The sequence below is a fragment of the Bos indicus x Bos taurus genome, chromosome 4 (genome assembly GCF_003369695.1).
Source record: "Bos indicus x Bos taurus breed Angus x Brahman F1 hybrid chromosome 4, Bos_hybrid_MaternalHap_v2.0, whole genome shotgun sequence".
In the NCBI taxonomy this organism is placed as follows: domain Eukaryota; kingdom Metazoa; phylum Chordata; class Mammalia; order Artiodactyla; family Bovidae; genus Bos; species Bos indicus x Bos taurus.
In genome coordinates, this window is record NC_040079.1 from 5,341,762 (window position 1) to 5,363,327 (window position 21,566).

At 44.5% G+C, this 21,566-nt stretch overlaps 2 protein-coding genes across 4 annotated transcripts in view; both read right to left on the minus strand.

Moving 5' to 3' along the window:
• GALNT11 (polypeptide N-acetylgalactosaminyltransferase 11) overlaps positions 1 to 14,662 on the minus strand; it is a 52,733-nt gene extending 38,071 nt beyond the window's left edge. Inside the window, exon 1 of one of the 3 annotated variants that reach the window (XM_027538534.1) lies at positions 14,444 to 14,662. The gene's annotated coding sequence lies outside the window, so the exon portion shown is untranslated. Of the gene's footprint in view, positions 1 to 13,961; positions 14,342 to 14,443 lie in introns of those variants that run through there. The other 2 variants (XM_027538539.1, XM_027538536.1) reach the window with 2 other exon arrangements.
• Positions 14,663 to 20,157: 5,495 nt separating this feature from the next.
• Positions 20,158 to 21,566, minus strand: part of GALNTL5 (polypeptide N-acetylgalactosaminyltransferase like 5) — a 56,076-nt gene continuing 54,667 nt past the window's right edge. Inside the window, exon 10 of the mRNA XM_027540290.1 lies at positions 20,158 to 20,445. Coding sequence (XP_027396091.1) covers positions 20,290 to 20,445 — 156 coding nt within the window. The 3' untranslated portion in view covers positions 20,158 to 20,289. The remainder of the gene's footprint in view (positions 20,446 to 21,566) is intronic.

Below are 21,566 nucleotides of genomic sequence, written 5' to 3' on the forward strand. Positions count from 1 at the left end.
TGCAAGCGTGTCAAGAGTCTCTAGTGGTGTACAGCGCTGACAGAGCGGTTTATGTACATTAGTCAAGTGTGCAAAGACGAACAAAAAACAGAACAGAAAATATTCCAGGGTGTAAGACAGACAGGAAGAGAACAATGAGTCTTATCTTTTCCCCTCTTCCTTGTAGAGAAATTAAGAAACTTGCTTTAAGGATACACAGCTAGTAAGGGGAGAAACTAGATTTGAATCCCAGTGACCTTATGTCCTTCATTACTTTGTAACCATCTGGTAAACAAGAAACAGTGAATCTCAATGTGCCATTCCTTAAAAAAAAAAAATAGAAGTCATCCAGTGATTTTCTTTTTTTAACATAAATTTACATTTCCCACAAGAGTCAAGGTATCAGTAACTCTCCTCCCAAACAAGATGTTCGTTCACCTCTCTGGATTTCTATCATCTCCTAAAATTGGAACCCAGAAATTCTTTACTATTTTTAAATTCTCAGGCTTTTCAGGAGCATCAACTATCTTGAGTGAAGCTACCCAGACTGCCATTACCAGGAGCACAAGGCCAGGGTTATGTTCTAAACTGTCGCCTTTTGTATTTGAAAGGGAACAGGCTAGGCACTGCTAAAAAGAGACATGAGAAAACCATACTGTGACGGAATACTGGGTTTTTTTCAGACACTCATTTCTGAATGCATTCTACCACCTCAGGAGGCTTAAAAAGCAAACAAATCTACTTGGCAAACAGCCAGTTTCACTCCTAGCTGCTCCTGTTGACTCAGGCCGCAGGAAATCATACAGCAGGCAGAGTCACCTGCACATCCTCTGGAGCCTCACCATCCTGCGCGGGGCTGACAGCCAAGCGCCAGCACCGCATCTCCAGCCTCTGCAGTCCACCTGCCCACTTGCGGGGCAGGCCCACACTCTGGGGAAATGGGCCCTCCCAAGCGGCGGCCCTCACAGTGGGCTGCTAGAAGCAGCCAGCCCCCTCACAGCCAGAGAAACTGCTACCCGCATTCTCCACTGGTCCCGGTTCCCAGCATGACTAGGCTCTCACTGCCCACAGCGGCAACTGGCTGGAAAACATGCCCCTTACTGTCTGGCTCTCCTACCCTCACTTCCTCATTCCCCCGCTGGTGTGTCCCGGATTACTCACTATGTGGATCTGAACTTTTACCTCAGGATTTGCTTCAGGGGGCTTCCCAGGTGGTGGTAGTGGTTTAGCCTCTTAAGTCGTGTCCAACTCTTGTGATCCCGTGGACTGTAGCCCGTCAGGCTCCTCTGTCCATGGGATTCTCCAGGCAAGAATACTGGAGTGGGTGGCCACTCCCTTCTCCAGGGGATCTTCCCAGCCCAAGGATCAAACAAGTCTCTTGCACTGAGAAGATGGAGCACCGCAACCAAGAGTAGCCCCTACTCACCACTACTAGAGAAAGCCAGAGCAAAAGCAGTGAAGACCCAGCACAGCAAACAACTAAATAAAATTATTTAAGAAGTTCTTCTTAACAGCTGCAAGATATTTTTCCGACTAGCAAAAAAAAAAAAAAAAAAAATTTCAAAGTGATAAGCTTTTCCGAGGAAATCAAAAGCTCAAAGGCAATGTAGCTTGAAATAACTGTTAATTAGCAGGAAACTATGAAGAATCGAATGCAGCCAACATAAGCAACTCTCAGGTACAACACTGCAGTCCTGAACCTATGCATCTGGTTCACTCAAGATGGTAACAAGTCATAAAATCTAAGTTAAAAAGCATGCTTTCAGCTCCTATATGAAAAGGGCTTAGAAGCCACCTCTTCTATCTGTACAAAAATAAACCAAACATCAATGACTTTTGAACCCATCAGAGAACAAAGGTTACAGGACAAACTACCGCTGAAAACCTGGAGACACACAGCTGAGATCTGCTTACCTGGAGCAGAAGCTGCACCATAAACTGGCCTGAAAGGGAGAGACTAGGAGAATCAGTCTGGAGCAGGGAGGGGCCACACCTCTGAGGGCTTTACCCCCAGGGATCCCACCACAGTGTGTGTGCAGACCCCAGACTGATCCCCACGTGACTAAGGCAGGGGAGGAGAAGAATAATCACTTCAGAGAGTCTTCTTCCTAACACAGGCATATCCTCCAGGGGGAAAAGACACCAGAGCTTTCTCTAGATTAAGAAAGACATTCCTCCAGCCCCTCCTAGCCCTCCAGTCAAACCTGAGGGGGAAAAGCGTTAGTCATTCAGTTCAGTTGCTCAGTTGTGTCCTACTCTGCAACCCCATGAATCGAAGCACTCCAGGCCTCCCTGTCCATCACCAACTCCCGGAGTTCACTCAGACTCATGTCCATCGAGTCAGTGATGCCATCCAGCCATCTCATCCTCTGTCGTCCCCTTCTCCTCCTGCCCCCAATCCCTCCCAGCGTCAGAGTCTTTTCCAATGAATCAACTCTTCGCATGAGGTGGCCAAAGTATTGGAGTTTCAGCCTCAGCATCAGTCCTTCCAATGAAAACCCAGGACTGGTCTCCTTTAGGATGGACTGGCTGGATCTCCTTGCAGTCCAAGGGACTCTCAAGAGTCTTCTCCAACACCACAGTTCAAAAGCATCAATTCTTCGGTGCTCAGCTTTCTTCACAGTCCAACTCTCACATCCATACATGGCTACTGGAAAAACCACAGCTTTGACTAGATGGACCTTTGTTTTGCAAAGTAATATCTCTGTATGCTCTCTAGGTTGGTCGTAACTTCCTCCCAAGGAGTAAGTGTCTTTTAATTTCATGGCTGCAATCACCATCTGCAGTGATTTTGGAGCCCAGAAAAATAAAGTCTGACACTGTTTCCACTGTTTCCCCATCTATTTCCCACGAAGTGATGGGACCAGATGCCATGATCTTCGTTTTCTGAATGTTGAGCTTTAAGCCAACTTTTTCACTCTCCTCTTTCACTTTCATCAAGAGGCTCTTTAGTTCCTCTTCCCTTTCTGCCATAAGGGTGGTGTCATCTGCATATCTGAGGTTATTGATATTTCTCCTGGCAATCTTGATTCCAGCTTGTGCTTCTTCCAGCCCAGCGTTTCTCATGATGTACTCTGCATAGAAGTTAAATAAGCAGGGTGACAATATACAGCCTTGACGTACTCCTTTTCCTATTTGGAACCAGTCTGTTGTTCCATGTCCAGTTCTAACTGTTGCTTCCTGACCTGCATATACGTTTCTCAAGAGGCAGGTCAGGTGGTCTGGTATTCCCATCTCTTGAATTTTCCACAGTTTATTGTGAGCCACACAGTCAAAGGCTTAGGCATAGTCAATAAAGCAGAAATAGATGTTTTTCTGGAACTCTCTTGCTTTTTCCATGATCCAGCGGATGTTGGCAATTTGATCTCTGGTTCCTCTGCCTTTTCTAAAACCAGCTTGAACATCTGGAAGTTCACGGTTCATGTATTGCTGAAGCCTGGCTTGGAGAATTTTGAGCATTATTTTACTAGCGTGTGAGATGAGTGCAACTGTGTGGTAGTTTGAGCATTCTTTGGCATTGCCTTTCTTTGGGATTGGAATGAAAACTGCCCTTTTCCAGTCCTGTGGCCACTGCTGAGTTTTCCAAATTTGCTGGCATATTGAGTGCAGCAATTTCACAGCATCATCTTTCAGCATTTGAAATAGCTCAACTGGAATTCTATCACCTCCACTAGCTTTGTTCGTAGTGATGTTTTCTAAGGCTCACTTGACTTAACATTTCAGGATGTCTGGCTCTAGGTGAGTGATCACACCATCGTGATTATCTGGGTGGTAAAGATCTTTTTGTACCATTCTTCTGTGTATTCTTGCCACCTCTTCTTAATATCTTCTGCTTCTGTTAGGTCCATACCATTTCTGTCCTTTATTGAAACCATCTTTGCATGAAACGTTCCCTTGATATCTCTAATTTTCTTGAAGAGATCTCTAGTCTTTCCCATTCTGTTGTTTTCCTCTATTTCTTTGCATTGATTGCTGAGGAAGGCTTTATCTCTCCCTTCTATTCAGTCCTGTCCAATTCTTTGTGACCCCATGGACTGCAGCCCACCAGGCTCCTTTGTCCATGGGATTCTCCAGGCCAGAACACCAGAGTGGACTGCATTCCCTTTAAAAGGGGATCTTCCTGACCTAGGGATCAATCCTAGGTCTCCTACATTGCAGGCAGATTCTTAAGCATCTGAGCCACCACGGGAAAAAGTAATCAACAAAGGTGAAGGCTTCTATAAAACAGACTGGAAACCGCAGCTAGGAAAGGGAGTGGGTTGCAGGGAGGAATAAAGCTACAGCAATGGAGAACACTTGTGAAGGTCACAGACACAGGCTGAGATTTAACTGGAAGATTACAGAATTCTTACCCTTCCTCACACTTCAGCATATCACCAGCAGGACTCCAAATAGAATACCGGTGTGTTACAACTGATGCAGGTTTCCCAGGCGGCACTCTGCCAATGCAGGTAGACGTAAGAGACACGGGTTTGGTCCCTGGGTCAGGCAGATCCCCTGGAGGGGGGCAAGGCAACCCACTCCAGTATTCTTGCCTGGAGAATCCAACAGACAGAGGAGCCTAGTGGGATACAGTCCATGGCGTTGCAAAAGTAGGACATGATTAAAGTGACTCGGCACTCAGAGCTGACACAGACTCTCTCTGGGGAACAGTACTTACCCCAACAGGGCACTAGAAGCATCCAAAGCCTCTGGAACCTGAGACTACTGCAGACATTACACACTGCCAACCTCTGTTAGTTCCTATTACCTGACACGAGATAACAGCCTTTCAACAACAACAACAAAATGCAAAGCTCAATAAAAGAGAAAATAGTCACCAAGACAAAGCAATCATTAGAACCAGAATTAGAAGACAGATTTGGGGACTGGCAAACAAGGAATTTAAAATATCTGTCATTAACATGTTAAGGGCTCTAATGGAAAAAGACAACATGCAAGAACAGGAGGATGATGGGAACAGTAAGAAAGAGTCAAAAGGACATGCTAAAAACCAACAGCACTGCCAAAGCTATGAGGAACGCCTTCCGTGGGCGCTTCAGAGACTCCACATAGCCAGAGAAAGAAGCAGTGAGCTGGAATACAGGTCAACAGACACTCTGCAAACTTAAACGCAAAGAGAAAAAAAGAATGAAATAAACAGAATATCCAAAAACTGTGGGGCAATTTCAAAGTATAACACATACACGTTACTGGAATATCAGAAGGAAAAAAGGAAGCAGAAAAAATATTTGAAATAATAATGGCCAAGAACTTTCCAAAATTAACAACAGACCCTAGGAAGCTGAGAGTACAACCAAACACATTAAGTACCCTAAAAAAAAAAAAAACACCTCACTTAGGTATATCACATTCAGACAATCAAAAGACAAATACAAAATCTTGAAAGAAACTACAGGGAGGGAAGAACATTTTATCTACAGAGAAAAGAGAATTACAGTGGACTTCTCATCATGCAAGCAAGAGCAGAGTAAAATATTTAAAGTATGAAACCCCATTACCACCTCAGAATTCTATATTCATTGATATTATTATTCAAAATGAAGGAGAAATAAAGGCTTTTTCATTAAAAAAAAAATAAAACAAACTGACAAACTCATCACAAGCAGCCCTGTCCTGCAAAAAAAATGGAAAAAAAAACCTTCAAGCAGAAAAAAAATGATACACGTCAGAAACCTGGATCTACATAAAGAAAATAAGAACATCAGAGAAGGGATAAATACACTGAAAATAAAATCCTTTACTTTTCTTATCCTTATCTGACCTAAAAGACAACCAGAACAAGAGCAGAACAAAATAACAGAACAAGGGCATTCCCACTGGCTCAGCAGTAAAGAGTGTGCCTGCAATGCAGGAGACACGGGTTCAGTTCCTGGGTCAGGAAGATCCCCTGGAGGAGGAAATGGCAACCCACTCCAATATTCTTGCCTGGGAAATCCCAAGGACAGAGGAGCATGGTGGGCTACAGTCCATGGGGGTTGCAAAAACAGTCAGACACGACTTAATGACTAAACCACCACACAGCAACTGGGTGATCACAGCACTCTGGTAAGTGAGTGACAACAAGGTCACGGGGTGGGTGGGAGAAACCTATACACACACCAAGCAATATTATCATTGTTGTTTAGTTGCTAACTCGTGTCTGACTCTTTTATGATCCCGTGGAGTGTAGTCCACCAGGCTCCTCTGTCCATTGGATTTTCCAGGCACGAACACTGGAGCATGTTGCCATTTCCTCCTCCAGGGGATCTTCTCAACCCAGGAATCAAAACCTTCCTGTGTTGGCAGGAAGATTCTTCACCACTGAGACACCAGAATTACGTTACTTTAAGGCAGATTCAGGGATTAGTTTAAAATGTATATTGTAATCTCTAGGGAAATCACCAAAAAAAATTTTTTAAGAAATATAATGATATGCTATGTGGTAGGCAGAATCAGATCAGATCAGATCAGTCACTCAGTCGTGTCCGGCTCTTTTCGACCCCATGAATTACAGCACGCCAGGCCTCCCTGTCCATCACCAACTCCCAGAGTTCACTCAGACTCACATCCATCGAGTCAGTGATGCCATCCAGCCATCTTCTCCTCTGTCGTCCCCTTCTCCTCCTGCCCCCAATCCCTCCCAGCATCATAGTCTTTTCCAATGAGTCAACCCTTCGCATGAGGTGGCCAAAGTACTGGAGTTTCAGCTTTAGCATCATTCCTTCCAAAGAAATCCCAGGGCTGATCTCCTTCAGAAGGGACTGGTTGGATCTCCTTGCAGTCCAAGGGACTCTCAAGAGTCTTCTCCAACACCACAGTTCAAAAGCATCAATTCTTTGGCGCTCAGCCTTCTTCAGTCCAACTCTCACATCCATACGCGACCACAGGAAAAACCATAGCCTTGACTAGACGAACCTTTGTTGGCAAAGTAATGTCTCTGCTTTTGAATATGCTATCTAGGTTGGTCATAACTTTCCAAGGATTAAGCGTCTTTTAATTTCATGGCTGCAGTCACCATCTGCAGTGATTTTGGAGCCCCCCAAAATAAAGTCTGATACTGTTTCCACTGTTTCCCCATCTATTTGCCATGAAGTGATGGGACCAGAAGCCATGATCTTTGCTTTCTGAACGTTGAGCTTTAAGCCAATTTTTTCACTCTCCTGTTTCACTTTCATCAAGAGGCTTTTGAGTTCCTCTTCACTTTCTGCCATAAGGGTGGTGTCATCTGCATATCTGAGGTTATTGATATTTCTCCCGGCAATCTTGATTCCAGCTTGTGTTTCTTCCAGTCCAGCGTTTCTCATGATGTACTCTGCATATAAGTTAAATAAGCAGGGTGACAATATACAGCCTTGACGAACTCCTTTTCCTATTTGGAACCAGTCTGTTGTTCCATGTCCAGTTCTAACTGTTGCTTCCTGACCTGCATACAAATTTCTCAAAAGGCAGATCAGGTGGTCTGGTATTCCCATCTCTTTCAGAATAATGGTAGGCAGAATAATTGTCCCCAAATATGGTTTTTCCAGTAATCGTGTATGGATGTGAGTTGGACCATAAAGAGGCTGAGAGACGAAGAACTGATGCTTTAGAACTGTGGTGTTGGAGAAGACTGTGGACAGGAGATCAAACCAGTCAATCCTAAAGGAAATCAACCCTGAATATTCATTGAAACAACTGTTGCTGAAGCTGAAGCTCCAATATTTTGGCCACCTGATGTGAAGAGCTGACTCACTGGAAAAGACCCTGATGCTGGGAAAGATTGAGGGCAGGAGAAGGGGGCAACAAAGGATGAGATGGTTGGATGGCATCACTGACTCGATGGACATGAGTTTGAGCAAGCTCCAGGAGATAGGAAAGCCTGGCGCGCTGCAGTCCACGGGGCCACAAAAAGTCAGGACTTAGTAACTAACAAGAACAACAAAAAGTAAAGGATGGAAAGCCATGCTAACAGTAACCAAAAGAAAGCTAAAGTAACCACATTAACTTCAGACAGAGCAGATTTCATTGGATAATTAGGGATTAAGGGGGTCATTATATGATAATAAAGAGGTCAATTCTCCAGGAAGACCTAACAATCTTGAACCTGTGTATATCTAACAAGGAATCAAAACACTTGAAGCAAAACCTGAGGAAAAAAGTTAAAGACTTCAACAACACTGGCAGTAACAACAGATCGAGTAGACAGAAAAATCAGTGAGGAAACAGATGCCCTGAGCAGCACTATAAATCAACTTGATCTAATTGACATTAATAGACAACAGCTGAATACACAGTCTTTTCCAGCCCACAATTCACCAATGTAGATCATATTCTGGGCCATAAAACACACTTGAACTGATTTAAAAGAATAGAAATCATACAAAGTATATCCTTGGATGAAATGGAATTAAACTAGAAATCAGAAACAGAAAGGCAAAAATCCCCTCCCCCACACCCCCAGATATCTGGAAATTATAGTCTCAAGAGAAATTTTAAACATATTTTGCACTTAATTAAAATGAAAATACAACTTATCAAAATTTGTGGGATACAGCAAAAGAAGTGCTTAGAGGGACAGTTATAGCATCCAAATGGATTAGAGTTCAAGATACCAGTATGTACACGTCTTTAGCTTAACATATATTAGCTTTAGATAGACTGTTACACATATATGCCCATATGTTTAGGTCTGCCGTTCAGTCGTGTCCAACTCTTTGCGACCCCATAGACCGCAGCACGCCAGGCCTCCCTGTCCATCACAAACTCCCACAGTTTACGCAAACTCATGTCCATTGAGTCAGTGAAGCCATCCAACCATATCATCCTCTGTCATCCCCTTCTCCTCCTGCTTTCAATCTTTCCCAGCATCAGGGTCTTTTCAAATGAGTCAGTTCTTTGCATCAGGTGGCCAAAGTTTTAGTTTCAGCTTCAACATCAGTCCTTCCAATGAATATTCCGGACTGATTTCCTTTAGGATGGACTTGGGTATGGCATAAGCCCTCTTGAAGGACGTCGCCATTAACCCCACGAACCTTGTGCACCAGGACCCAGGAGAAAGGAGCAGTGACCCCACAAGAGACTGACCCAGACTTGTCCATGAGTGTCCAGGAGTCTCCAGTGGAGGCGTGGGTCGGTAGTGGCCTGCTGCAGAGTTGGGGGCAGTGAGTGCAGCAGTGCATGTATGGGATCTTTTGAAGGAGGTCGCCATTATCTTCATTACCTCCACCATAGTTTCAGTTCAGTAGCTCAGTTGTGTCCGTCTCTTTGAGACCCCATGAATCGCAGCCCACCAGGCCTCCCTGTCCATCACCAACTCCCAGAGTTTACCCAAACTCATGTTCCCTGGTAGCTCAGACAGTAAAGCGTCTGCCTACAATGTGGGAGACCTGGGTTCAATCCCTGGGTCGGGAAGGTCTCCTGAAGAAGGAAATGGCAACCCACTCCAGGATTCTTGCCTGGAAAATCCCATGGACAGAGGAGCCTGGTAGGCTACAGTCTGTGGGGTTGCAAAGAGTCAGACACAACTGAGCGACTTCACTTTTTTTCACAAGTCCACCATAGTTTGGCCCCAGGTAAATAGCAGGGAGGGAACACAGCTCCAACCATCAACAGAAAATTGGATTAAAGATTTACTGAGCATGGCCCCACCCATCAGAACAAGACCCAGTCCCCCTCAGTCAGTCTCTCCCACAGGAAGCTTCCATCAGCCTCTTATCCTTCTCCATCAGAGGGCAGACGAACTAAAAACCACAGTCCCAGAAAACTAACCAATCTGATCACACTGACCACAGCCTTGTCTAACTCAATGAAACCATGAGCCATGCCGTGTAGGGCCACCCAAGATGGACGGGTCATGGTGGAGAGTTCTGACAAAATGTGGCCCACTGGAGAAGGGAATGGCAAACCACTTCAGTATTCTTGCCTTGAGAACCCTATGAACAGTCCATATATGTACACATACATTTTCTTGCTTATCAGCTGAGAAGGTCTAGAAGAATAACACTCCCGTGACAACAAGCATACCTAGTGCCCAATTCTTGGTTTCTAACAGAATTCTCCAATAAAAAGAACCAAAGCTCCTTGAAGAAATGACTGACTCTTGAACTGGGAAAGGAAATATGTAAGATGAGCCTGAAGTACCTTGTAGTGCCATAAAGAAAATGACACACAAAAAACCCCAGGAAAAAAGAAATCCCAGAATGATGGGGATGTGTTAAAGGAAGAGATGGAACGAAATGAAAGAGCTTACAAAGGCCATACCTAAAACAATTTAAGCAACAAAAGTGGTACTGCATTATAACCCAAAGTAAAGATAACTATCCATGAGTCCATAACGACGAAGATAACATTAAAAACTAATCATTAATAACTTACGTACAATCACTTTTCTTAATGTCTGAAATTTTGCAAGGTAAAACTTTTATATGTCTTTATACATATATACGTAAGTGTGTATTGACATATATACATATATATCTTACCCAACAACCAAATGCTCCTTTGACTCTGTATGTAGGTTGGTTTCCAGGGGTTATAATGTGCTTACGTGATTAAGTCCTCAACTAATTCTTGTCCATGGAATCGCAGGACACAGATTCTAGTAGTCTGTCCTTACGGGTTGTGTAATTGTATATATTAACTGTTTTCTCCTCACTTCTGCTTCCTCTTCATTATTTAACACAAGATTCATTGGAGATCAACTTTACAAACTAGCCTGGAGAACACAGAATGTCCACATGGAAATGCCTGTTGCAAGCTATGTACAGACACAGAGTATCAGAAGGGTGAACTGCCCCACTGAAGTTGGGCTCCTGGCTCCAAGTCCACTCTCTACACTCCAGTGGGTCTCAGCCAGAGTCCGAGATATTTGGCAATGTCTGGGGAAACTCAGCACCACCGGAGTCTTTTGGTGATGTCTGGAAATGTTTTTGGTTGCCATGACCAGGGATCCTGCTAACACCTGGTAGGGAGAGGCCAGGGATGCTGCTAAATCCCCTACAATGCACAGAACAGCCCCCAAAAATGAAGAATTATCTGGCTCAAAATGTCAACAGTGCCAAGTTTGAGAAACTCTGTTCTGTAACACTGGGGCTGGGACTCTACATGTAACATTTTTCGAACCCTTGAACAACAAGGCAGGTAGACATGCCAGCCTTCCAGGCAGTTGGGAAACCCACCTATATGGTAGGCCCTCCGTATCTTCAGCACCTCTGTACTGCAGGGTCCAACCAGTTGCAGCTTTTGCTGTACTGCAGTATTTACTGTTGAAAAAAATCTGCAAATTAACGGACCTGTGCATGCAGTTCATATCTGCACTGTTCAAGGGTCAGCTATACTGATAAATGAAACAACTTGGATGAACAGGGAAACACATATGAAAAAGTCTTCAGTCTCAATAATTACTGCTGCTGCTGCTAAGTCGCTTCAGTCGTGTCCGACTCTGTGCGACCCCATAGACGGCAGCCCACCAGGCTCCCCCGTCCCTGGGATTCTCCAGGCAAGAACACTGGAGTGGGTTGCCATTTCCTTCTCCAGTGCATGAAAGTGAAAAGTGAAAGTGAAGTCGCTCAGTCGTGTCCAACTCCTAGCAACCCCATGGACTGCAGCCCACCAGGCTCCTCTGTTCATGGGATTTTCCAGGCAAGAGTGCTAGAGTGGGGTGCCAGTGCCTTCTCCGTAATAATTACAGACAGGCAAATAAAAATAAGATACTATTTTCCAGCTCTTGAAAAGTTAAAGTGTTAGTTGCTTAGTGGTGCCCGATTCTTTGTGACCCCATGGGCCCGCCAGCTTCCTCTATCCATGTAATTCTCCAGGCAAGAATACTGGAGTGTGTTGCCATTCCATCTTCTCCAGATTTTCCCCACCCAGAGATCCAACTTTCGGTCTCCTACACTGCAGGCAGAATTTTCACCGTCTGAGCCACCAGGAAAGCCCTTAAAAACCTTTATATCCTTTGGCCAATAATCCCACTTTCTCTAAGAATAAAAATCCTAAAGAAATAATAAATCAGGTGAAAAACTAGGTATTTCCTAAGCAAACTCCAAAAAATGCTACAATACAGATATAAACCACAGTATAAAGAAACAAGTACAAAGGACAAATTAAATTTGTATATTAAAAAAAAAAAACTTACAGGAAATGCCTTATAGAACTTAAGATTTAAGTTTGACTTTAAAGATTAAGATTTCAATGGCCCAAAAGCTAAAATATCTCAAGCAGAAAGCTGAAGTCTAAAGAAACTGCAACATGTATTTGTTTTCCGTTTTTCAAACAGAATAGTAAGTAGGATGGTTGGTTACAAGGAATACACACATCTGGTTAAGGTTAGTGGAATTGATTAATTCTATGAGGACAGGCTGGGGCTATGACCCTGAGGGTGAGAATTAACTCATTCTACAAGCAAAAGGAAGCTAACTAGGGTTTTTAAGCAAATGCACCTTAGGAAGAAAGTCCTAGGAACAATGTATAAAATGATTTGAGACAGAGGGAAATAAAATCAAAAACCAGGGAGCCAGTTAGAAAAAAAAAAGAGGCATTCATGGTTTGCAATGGAGCTGTGAAAGTGAGTGGCAAGGAGAATCAGAGGCAGAACTGCCCGCACTTGTCAGCTTGACCACATATGGGACCCTGAGGGAGAAAGGAGGAATAAAAACAACACTCAGTTAAGTCTTAGTGACAGTGAGGAGCACTTCCAAACGCAGGGTGTGCGGGTTCAATCCCTGGTCGGGAACTAAGGTTCCACATGCCTCATGGCCAAAACCCAAAACAGAGAACAATACTGTAACAAATTCAGTAAGACTTTTAAAATGGAGGGGAAGGGTTCTTTAAAAATAAAACAAAAACAAGTCAAAACACACACAGATTTACCATATGACCTAGCAATTCCACGCCAAGGTATGTATATCCCAAAGAATCAAAAACGGAGACTCATACAGACACATGTAAACACATGTTCACAGCAGCGTTCTTCACCTTGGGCAAAAAATGGCAGCAACCTAGTGTCCATCAGTGGATAAACAAATGTTTATATAACCGCTCTGACGTATGTAGGTATGCATCCAGCCATACAAAGGAACGAAGTCTGAGATACATTACAGCGCGGATGAACCTTGAAAATTGACGTGAAATAAGCTGAACAGGGCAAATATTGTATGATTTCAATTTTGTGAGGCATCTAGAACAAATAAATTCAGAGACAGAAGGGACTGCGGGGAGGGCAAGAGGGGAGTTACTGGCCTTTGTGTTTAGAGTAAAAAACTTTTGGAAATAGTGGTTATGGTGACACAATATTGTGAATGTACTTAGTACCCGAGTTGTATACTTTAAAAACGGTTAGAACAATGAACTTCAAGTTATGTGTACTTTACCACAATAACAAAAGACTAAAAAAGAAAAGTGAAGATAGAATTCAATTTGCAAAGTAACAGCACAGGAAATGTCTAGAGAAGGCAGGAAAAGCGTGGACTATTTCATGACGTTTAACTTGAAAACCTCAGCTGATATATACTGAGGGTAGAGAGGTTTTCTGGTTTCGATTTTTTCTCAAGGCAGAGTAGAACTTAACATATGGTATTTATCTAGGTAACAGCAAAGAACTGAAAGGAGTTAAAGGGGCGGGGGGGGGGGGGGAGGTCTGGCTTGTTATTTCGGGGGACGAAGCTACCACCACAATATTTTATTGGTATTTTATTGGTGCACGGCAGCGTGAGAAGCATTTCAAAGTTATAATTTCATCTTAAATTTGGAAAACCAACCAACCGATTCCATTCCTAACACAGAGTAAAAAGGCACGCAGGACGAAATATCTTCGATGAGAAAAATACACGAAGCTCTTCCATCACGAGCGTATTCAAGTTCCTTAAAAGGTGAAATCAACCCGAAATGGAGGAGGGTGGGGGCTCGATATTTCTGTATTTAAAACACACGTATGTTAAGAGCCTGGGCAACTGTGCAAGGAACCCAATTTCTTCAACAAGTGCACTTCAAAAAAAGGGAAAAGGCAAACTTCAGATGCTCACCCACCGAATGCCCTGCGAGGACCCGGTCAAAGCCTGAGTGGCACAACCCAACCATGAAGAAAGCAAAACTGTGTTTTTCTTCAAAAATCTTTCAAGGAACGGCTGCACACTGCCCGAATACTGTGGAAACCGAGGGCTAGGTCCCAGGGGTGCACTGCTCGAGGCGCTCCGGTGTCTAGACGTTTGCAATTCCCCGCAGTCGTTTCTGGGGCACCGCGTTTTCCCAGGCGCGCCGGCTGGGCCGGGGGTGGCTCCTCGCGCCGCCCGCCGCCCCCACAGGGCCCGGAGTCTCCTCAGGCCACCCCGGCTGCACGCCGGGTCTGCGGCCCCAGACCCCGCGGAGGCAGGCGGCGGCTGAGGCGGAGGAAGCCGCCGGCGCTCGCCCCCTCGGGGCAGCCGGGGCCGCGGCCGCTCGCCTGAGGCGCTGAGGAGACGGACGGAGGCCGCGCGGGCTCACACGCCGCCGGGCAGCCGCTACTCACCCCGACGCCGTAAGCGCAGCACCCCGGCCTCTCGGGACTCGGGCTGGGACATCCTCCCTCCCGCCGCGGCCCGGCTCCGAGCCGCATTCGCCGCCGCAGCGGGCGGAGCCGCCTGGCAGGAAACGTAGCCCCGGGCACACAGGGGCTTCCCTCCCCGCCGCCCCCACCACGGGCTCAACCCGTGCCCGCCCCGCAGCCTCGGCCGGAGCGCGCGCCCGCGAGCGCCACGTGACCAGCGGGCCACCGCCCCCGCGCTGACGTCACCGCCCGCTGCGGGCGCGCCGCGGCCCCGCCCCTCCTGGTGAGCTGGGCGGGGTCAGTCCTGCGGGCTGCGGGTCCTTAGCTCCTGTATACATGGGCTTATTAAGGACAGATGTCTTAAACATAATAAAAGACGTGCGGTCCCAGTTATGATGAGTTAAAAATGTCAAGGCTGGGCAGAAGCTTGGGTTAAAATATTAGGAGCTGGTGACGAGAGTGGAAAAGTAGAGCACACCAGCAAGGCACATGGGGAGGCGAGCGGGGAGCTTTCTAGAAATGCTGAATCCAGCCACAGAGCGGTGAGCCAAGGGTATTGCAGTCCTCAAGCCATCACATTGCTGTGAGGCCTGCCGCAGCCCCCAGCCACCTCGCCACCCCCAAACTGTGCACTCCCCCTATGGGAAGGAATAGGATTCTGGCTCTGGTTTTGGCCAGGCTGTATATCAGAGGAATGATCTCAATAAGCCCAGACTCTTGCCTCTTCCTGTGCATAGAAAAGCACTAAATTCCTTTCCTTGCAATATCTGATTTTCTTTTAAGTTCCCACTGTCCGACCTTTGTTGCAGAAATTCTTATCTATCCTGGCTCCTCCCTTACCTCTTCAGAGCAGTCCCTCAGAGCTATCTGAGAGACTGCATTCCAGGCTTAAGTCCTTGGTTTTGTCCACTGAATAAACCGTAATACTCAACGTGTAGGTTATGCATTTTTTTTGTTATTCAACAGGCCCCACGCCAGACCATCTTAGTAATTAAAATATGCATTTTACCTAGATCTCCAGATGATTTATGTATAAAAAGTTTGAGATCAAACTCAAACTCAAACTCAAAATAAACTCAAAATGGATTAAAGATCTCAACGTAAGACCAGAAACTATAAAACTCCTAGAGGAGAACATAGGCAAAACACTCTCTGACATACATCACAGCAGGATCCTCTATGACCCAACTCCCAGAATATTGGAAATAAAAGCAAAAATAAACAAATGGGACCTAATTAAACTTAAAAGCTTCTGCACATCAAAGGAAACTATTAGCAAGGTGAAAAGACAGCCTTCAGAATGGGAGAAAATAATAGCAAATGAAGCAACTGACAAACAACTAATCTCAAAAATATACAAGCAACTCCTCCAGCTCAACTCCAGAAAAATAAATGACCCAATCAAAAAATGGGCCAAAGATCTAAATAGACATTTCTCCAAAGAAGACATACAGATGGCTAACAAACACATGAAAAGATGCTCAACATCACTCATTATCAGAGAAATGCAAATCAAAAACACTATGAGATACCATTTCACACCAGTCAGAATGGCTGCGATCCAAAAGTCTACAAATAATAAATGCTGGAGAGGGTGTGGAGAAAAGGGAACCCTCTTACACTGTTGGTGGGAATGCAAAGTAGTACAGCCACTATGGAGAACAGTGTGGAGATTCCTTAAAAAACTGGAAATAGAACTGCCTTATGATCCAGCAATCCCACTGCTGGGCATACACACTGAGGAAACCAGAAGGGAAAGAGACACGTGTACCCCGATGTTCATCGCAGCACTGTTTATAATAGCCAGGACACGGAAGCAACCTAGATGTCCATCAGCAGATGAATGGATAAGAAAGCAGTGGTACATATACACAATGGAGTATTACTCAGCCATTAAAAAGAATACATTTGAATCAGTTCTAATGAGGTGGATGAAACTGGAGCCTATTATACAGAGTGAAGTAAGCCAGAAGGACAAACACCAATACAGTATACTAACGCATATATATGGAATTTAGAAAGATGGTAACGATAACCCTGTATACGAGACAGCAAAAGAGACACTGATGTATAGAACAGGCTTATGGACTCTGTGGGAGAGGGAGAGGGTGGCAAGATTTGGGAGAATGGCATTGAAACATGTGAAATGTCATGTATGAAACGAGATGCCAGTCCAGGTTCAATGCACGATGCTGGATGCTTGGGACTGGTGCACTGGGACGACCCAGAGGGATGGTATGGGGAGGGAGGGGGGAGGAGGGTTCAGGATGGAAATAAAGTAAAAAAAAAAAAAAAAAGTTTGAGATCAGTGTCCCAGGGTACAGTCATTGTGGGAGACCTGCCAGTGCTCCACCCCAACTCTTGATGGTATTTAAATATTTGTCCTTCTGATGGGTCTGGAGCAGATCTGTTTCTAGCTTTTACTTCAGATGGGTTCATCCTGTCCCATCAAATTAACGTGCAACCGTACCATTCCAGAAGTTGAAGTTTTCATTAACTTCAACTGGTGGTGGTTTTGTCATTAAGTCATGTCTGACTCTTGTGAGCCCATGGACTGTAGCCCACGGCAGGCTCCTTTGTCAGTGGGATTCTCCACGCAAGAATAATGCAGTGGTTTGCCATTTCCTTCTCCAGGGGATCTTCCCAACCCAGGAATCAAACCCAAGTCTCGTGCATTGCAGGCAGATTCTTTACCAACTGAGCTACAGGGAAGCTCCAATTTTTTACCATTAGAATGACATGAAAATACTTTTTACAGTACGGCATTTAAACCCAGGGTCTTTGAGGCTAGGTGAATTAAGCTAGTATATGGGTTGTGTTCATTTGTCCATAGATATAGTTGCCAGAGGAAATACAGGAGGCCTAAAATTTAAATTTCAGTTAAAAGAAAACAATTCATTGGTATATCCCAAGGAATACATGGGACATACTTATACTATTATTATTGTTTATCCAAAATTCAAATTCACCTGGGCATCCTGTACTTTTTTTTCTTTTTTTGCTGTACAGCATGTATCTTAGGTCCCTGACCAGGAAATGAACCCTTGTACCCCTCACAGTGGGAGCTCAGAGTTTTACCCACTGGACCATTGGGGAAGTCCCTGTCTTGTACTTTTATTTGCTAAATCTGGCAATGTTAACCCTGGAGAAGTTCTAACATTAGTTTTCTGGTTTATGAAATGGCAATAACAACAGGAACTATTTAATATCTTATAAAGTTGTGTGGATGAAATGAGATAATCTATGCAGAGCGCTTACCAAGGGGCATGAAACATAGTGAGTGCTCAGTAAGTGGTGGCTCTTTTTTTATTTCGTGTCTGTGTGTCTTAGATAAATTCCTGGAAGTATGCTTTTCTTACAGAATTTTCTGGCTAATTTAAGGCTTAGGGAACGGCTACCCACTCCAGTATTCTGGCCTGGAGAATTCCATGGACAGAGGAGCCTGGCAGGCTACAGTCCACGGGGTCACAGAAAGTCAGACACGACTGAGCGACTCTCACTGAGCTTTTGGTCATACCCAAAACAGTTCCGTGACAAGCACTGTGCAGGTAAGCAGATTCTTCTCAACTAGCTCCAGAATACGAATCAAATTTTAAAATTTCTATACAAAAACCCAAATTGCCACCTACGGGCAAGTATGGATTTCCTTTCAATCACACCAAACACTAGGATGTCAATTCTGATTCGTTTTCTCTTCCAGAGTCAGCTGAAATAATATTGAAGAGGAAACTGTTTAGGCAACCTTCTGCATCATTTCTAAGACTCATTCATGTTATCTAGTACCTGAACTAAATTGCATTAAAAAACTGAGACAATGTTAGGCCCATGGCTCTAAGAAAAAGAACAATTCCCCCCCTTCCCTTGGTTCAATGTTGGTATTTAGAACAGCTTTATTTATGCTTACGAAACAAGAATATTCTCTGAATGTATACTACAATTCTCTTTTTGCCTTTGGCTACATAACTTTTATTTTGTATATTACCCTAACTTTAATAGATTCATCAATTTATTACAATTGATTTTTTATTACTTTCTAGAAGCAGCTAAGGTATAAATATGTGCCAAGAATATAATAATAATGTGGCTATTACTTTGTTCTGCCAGATTGACTTGTAAAAGCTCAATCAAGTTACCCTAAACACCTGTAACAAACGTGTGCTGTGTGGGCTCAGCACCCCATGTATTGTGGCCCCCAAGGCTCCTCTGCCCATAGAATTGTCCAGGCAAGAATTCTGGAGTGGGTTGCCATCACCTACCCAGGGGATCTTCCTGACCCAGGGATTGAGCCTGCACCTCCTGCATCAGCAGGTGGATTCCTTACCACTAGCACCACCCGGGAAGCCCTGTACATATGGGCACAAGTCCCCATCTCTTTCTAGCATAGATTTTATAGAGTATTTTGCCAAACACCATGGATTTAAAGACATTATAAACTGGTTCTTTTTTTTTTTTACAGTGAATATATTATTTTAAAGAACATAAGCTCAACGAAAAGACAGATGTTTACCTGCTCCATTGTCCGCTGTGTCCCAGCACCTAGACGCACACCTGGCCTGAGCTGACATTCAGTTGTTGATAGAATGAGCTTAAATAAATGAGTTGTTTCCTGCTATATAAAACTATATTTTCTCCAGCAGAAGCTATGTTTAGTGATTCTAAGTCTCCTCCTTTCTACTCCTTTCAGTGTGTTCCTTCCCTCATTTTCTCATTCTCTTTGTTTTTGAATTAAATATATTTTCACTTTTCTAGCTGCATTCACCCTGATGAATGCCACCGCCATCCCCCTGGCCTGACAGAAGTACTTTAAGACACCGGGGAGTGTGTCCACCCGGGATAGATATGGAAGCTCGTTACTTCTTCCCCAATCCCAGCTAAACAATTCTCAAGTCACGTCAAACACAGATTATCAACAAGGCATGCAGGCCAAGAGGTGTCAGGAGAGCTGTAGGCCAGAGCCGTAGGAGGGAACAGGCAGGAAAAAGGCAAAATCAGAAGCAAGGAAGAGGAAATGTCTCTGATTAACTGAAAGGCTGACAGGAACAAATGGGGAGGCTAGGCTGGAGAGCTGGGTCATCCAGGCAAGTGGCTGGACATTAAAAACTCAGGAAACCAGTCAAGCAAGGCATCAGGGTCAGAAGCTGCACCAGCAGGGAGAAAGGAGCTCAATACAGTTGAGCCAAAGTTAGTATGGACCAACCAAGGCTCTCTGAGAATGTCTTTCTGGGGAGGTCACTGGCCCCGGTCACCTATCTGTGGTAGGAATTGAGTTGACCAAGAGTGGAGCAATCCTTATGGCCTACCAGGGTGCAGTAGGCTTGGCAAATGCGCTGTGTTCAGTCTTGTCCAGCTCTTTGTGGCCCCATGGACTGTAGGCCCCCAGGCTCTTCTGTCCATGGAATTTTCCAGGCAAGAATAATGGAGTGGGTTGCCATTTCCTACGATCTGCCCTACCCAGGGACAGAACCTGCGTCTCTTGAGTCTCCTGCATTGGCAGGTGGGTTCTTTACCAGTAGTATCACCTGGGGCTTGGCAAATAATTAGAAATAATACACTGTATCTCAATCAATTTTGATAGCCTAAACTCTGACAACATGCATTTCCAATGTTCAAGGTCTTGCCGCCCCATAAATTTAGGGGCAGAAGAGAAACAAAGTACCCAGAGCCATCATTAAAGGAAGGAAAAAAGGCAATTCTGTTGTCAACCATTCTGGTTGTATTTATTATTGTATTTCACATAATTTCATAATGGTCCAAACTTGTCCCTTCTCTATGTTGAAGGACTAGGGGACTTTTTAACCCTTTATTAATGGAAACAACTGGTGTTCCTTTCATGAGATTGCCTTAGATGCCTCCAATTCTGGGAAGATAGTATCCAAATACCACTGAAATGACTTGCAACCCAATCGTTTCCTTAACTCAACACGCTCACTAATGTTTCCATAGGCAGCAGACTTCAGAGCGGGTCTTCGTAGAAAAAACTGTCCCTAAATAGAAAGAGTCATTTCATGAAACCAAACAAATCTTTGTTCATCAAGTCATGATATCTAACAGAGCAGTGTCTAATTTCATCATCTAACAGAGCAGTATATATTTTCATCATTTGAACTAAAACAAAACAATCAACAATAAACCTTTTCCTCTGTGTGGGGAGGGCAGACACACACACGAGACCTGGGACTCCCTCAGCCCAGCTGGTCACAGGGTGTGCTGTGACCACTGTGATGAAAGCAGCGTAGAGGGACGAGGAAGTCTAGGTCCTGCTTCTCAAGAGCCCAGAATCATAGCTACCTGTGGTGGTGTTCCCCCTTTCTCCTGATCTCCCCAAACCCCTCACTCCCCAGTCCGCATCAACACTTCCATGGTTCCAGAAACAGAGGGTGGTGCAGTGGCTAAGGGAACCCTGACTCTGGAGGAGGGCATCCTGGCTTCAGTCTCTCCCTCTGCCACAGTGTAGGTGACAATGTAGACACCAAAGGACAGTTTGGACATTCATCAAGATTTAAGCAGGCACTAATTCATGGCCCATGAGTCCGTGTTTTCAGATTTATTCAAGATATATCTCTACAAATGTGCTAAAAGACATGGGAAAAGGATGTTCATTTCAGCAGAGTTGCTGCTGCTGCTAAGTCGCTTCAGTCGTGTCCAACTCTGTGCGACCCCATAGATGGCAGCCCACCAGGCTCCCCCGTCCCTGGGATTCTCCAGGCAAGAACACTGGAGTGGGTTGCCATTTCCTTCTCCAATGCATGAAAGTGAAAAGTGAAAGTGAAGTCGCTCAGTCGTGTCCAACTCCCAGCAACCCCATGGACTGCAGCCTACCAGGCTCCTCCACCCATGGGATTTTCCAGGCCAGAGTACTGGAGTGGGGTGCCATTGCCTTCTCCTCAGCAGAGTTAAGGAATAACAAAAAGCTGAGATGACCAGAATGTTATCTATGGGGGCTATTTATTAATGGGATCAATTTTAGGAAATCTATTCAAAGGAGATGTTTAAAAGAATGACATGTTTATATGTTCTGATTTTAAGACTTTGAAAGTATGTTTTTAAATTATATAAATAAATGGGAAATTCTAAAACAAAATACTGATGCTCAAATCTAGTTATG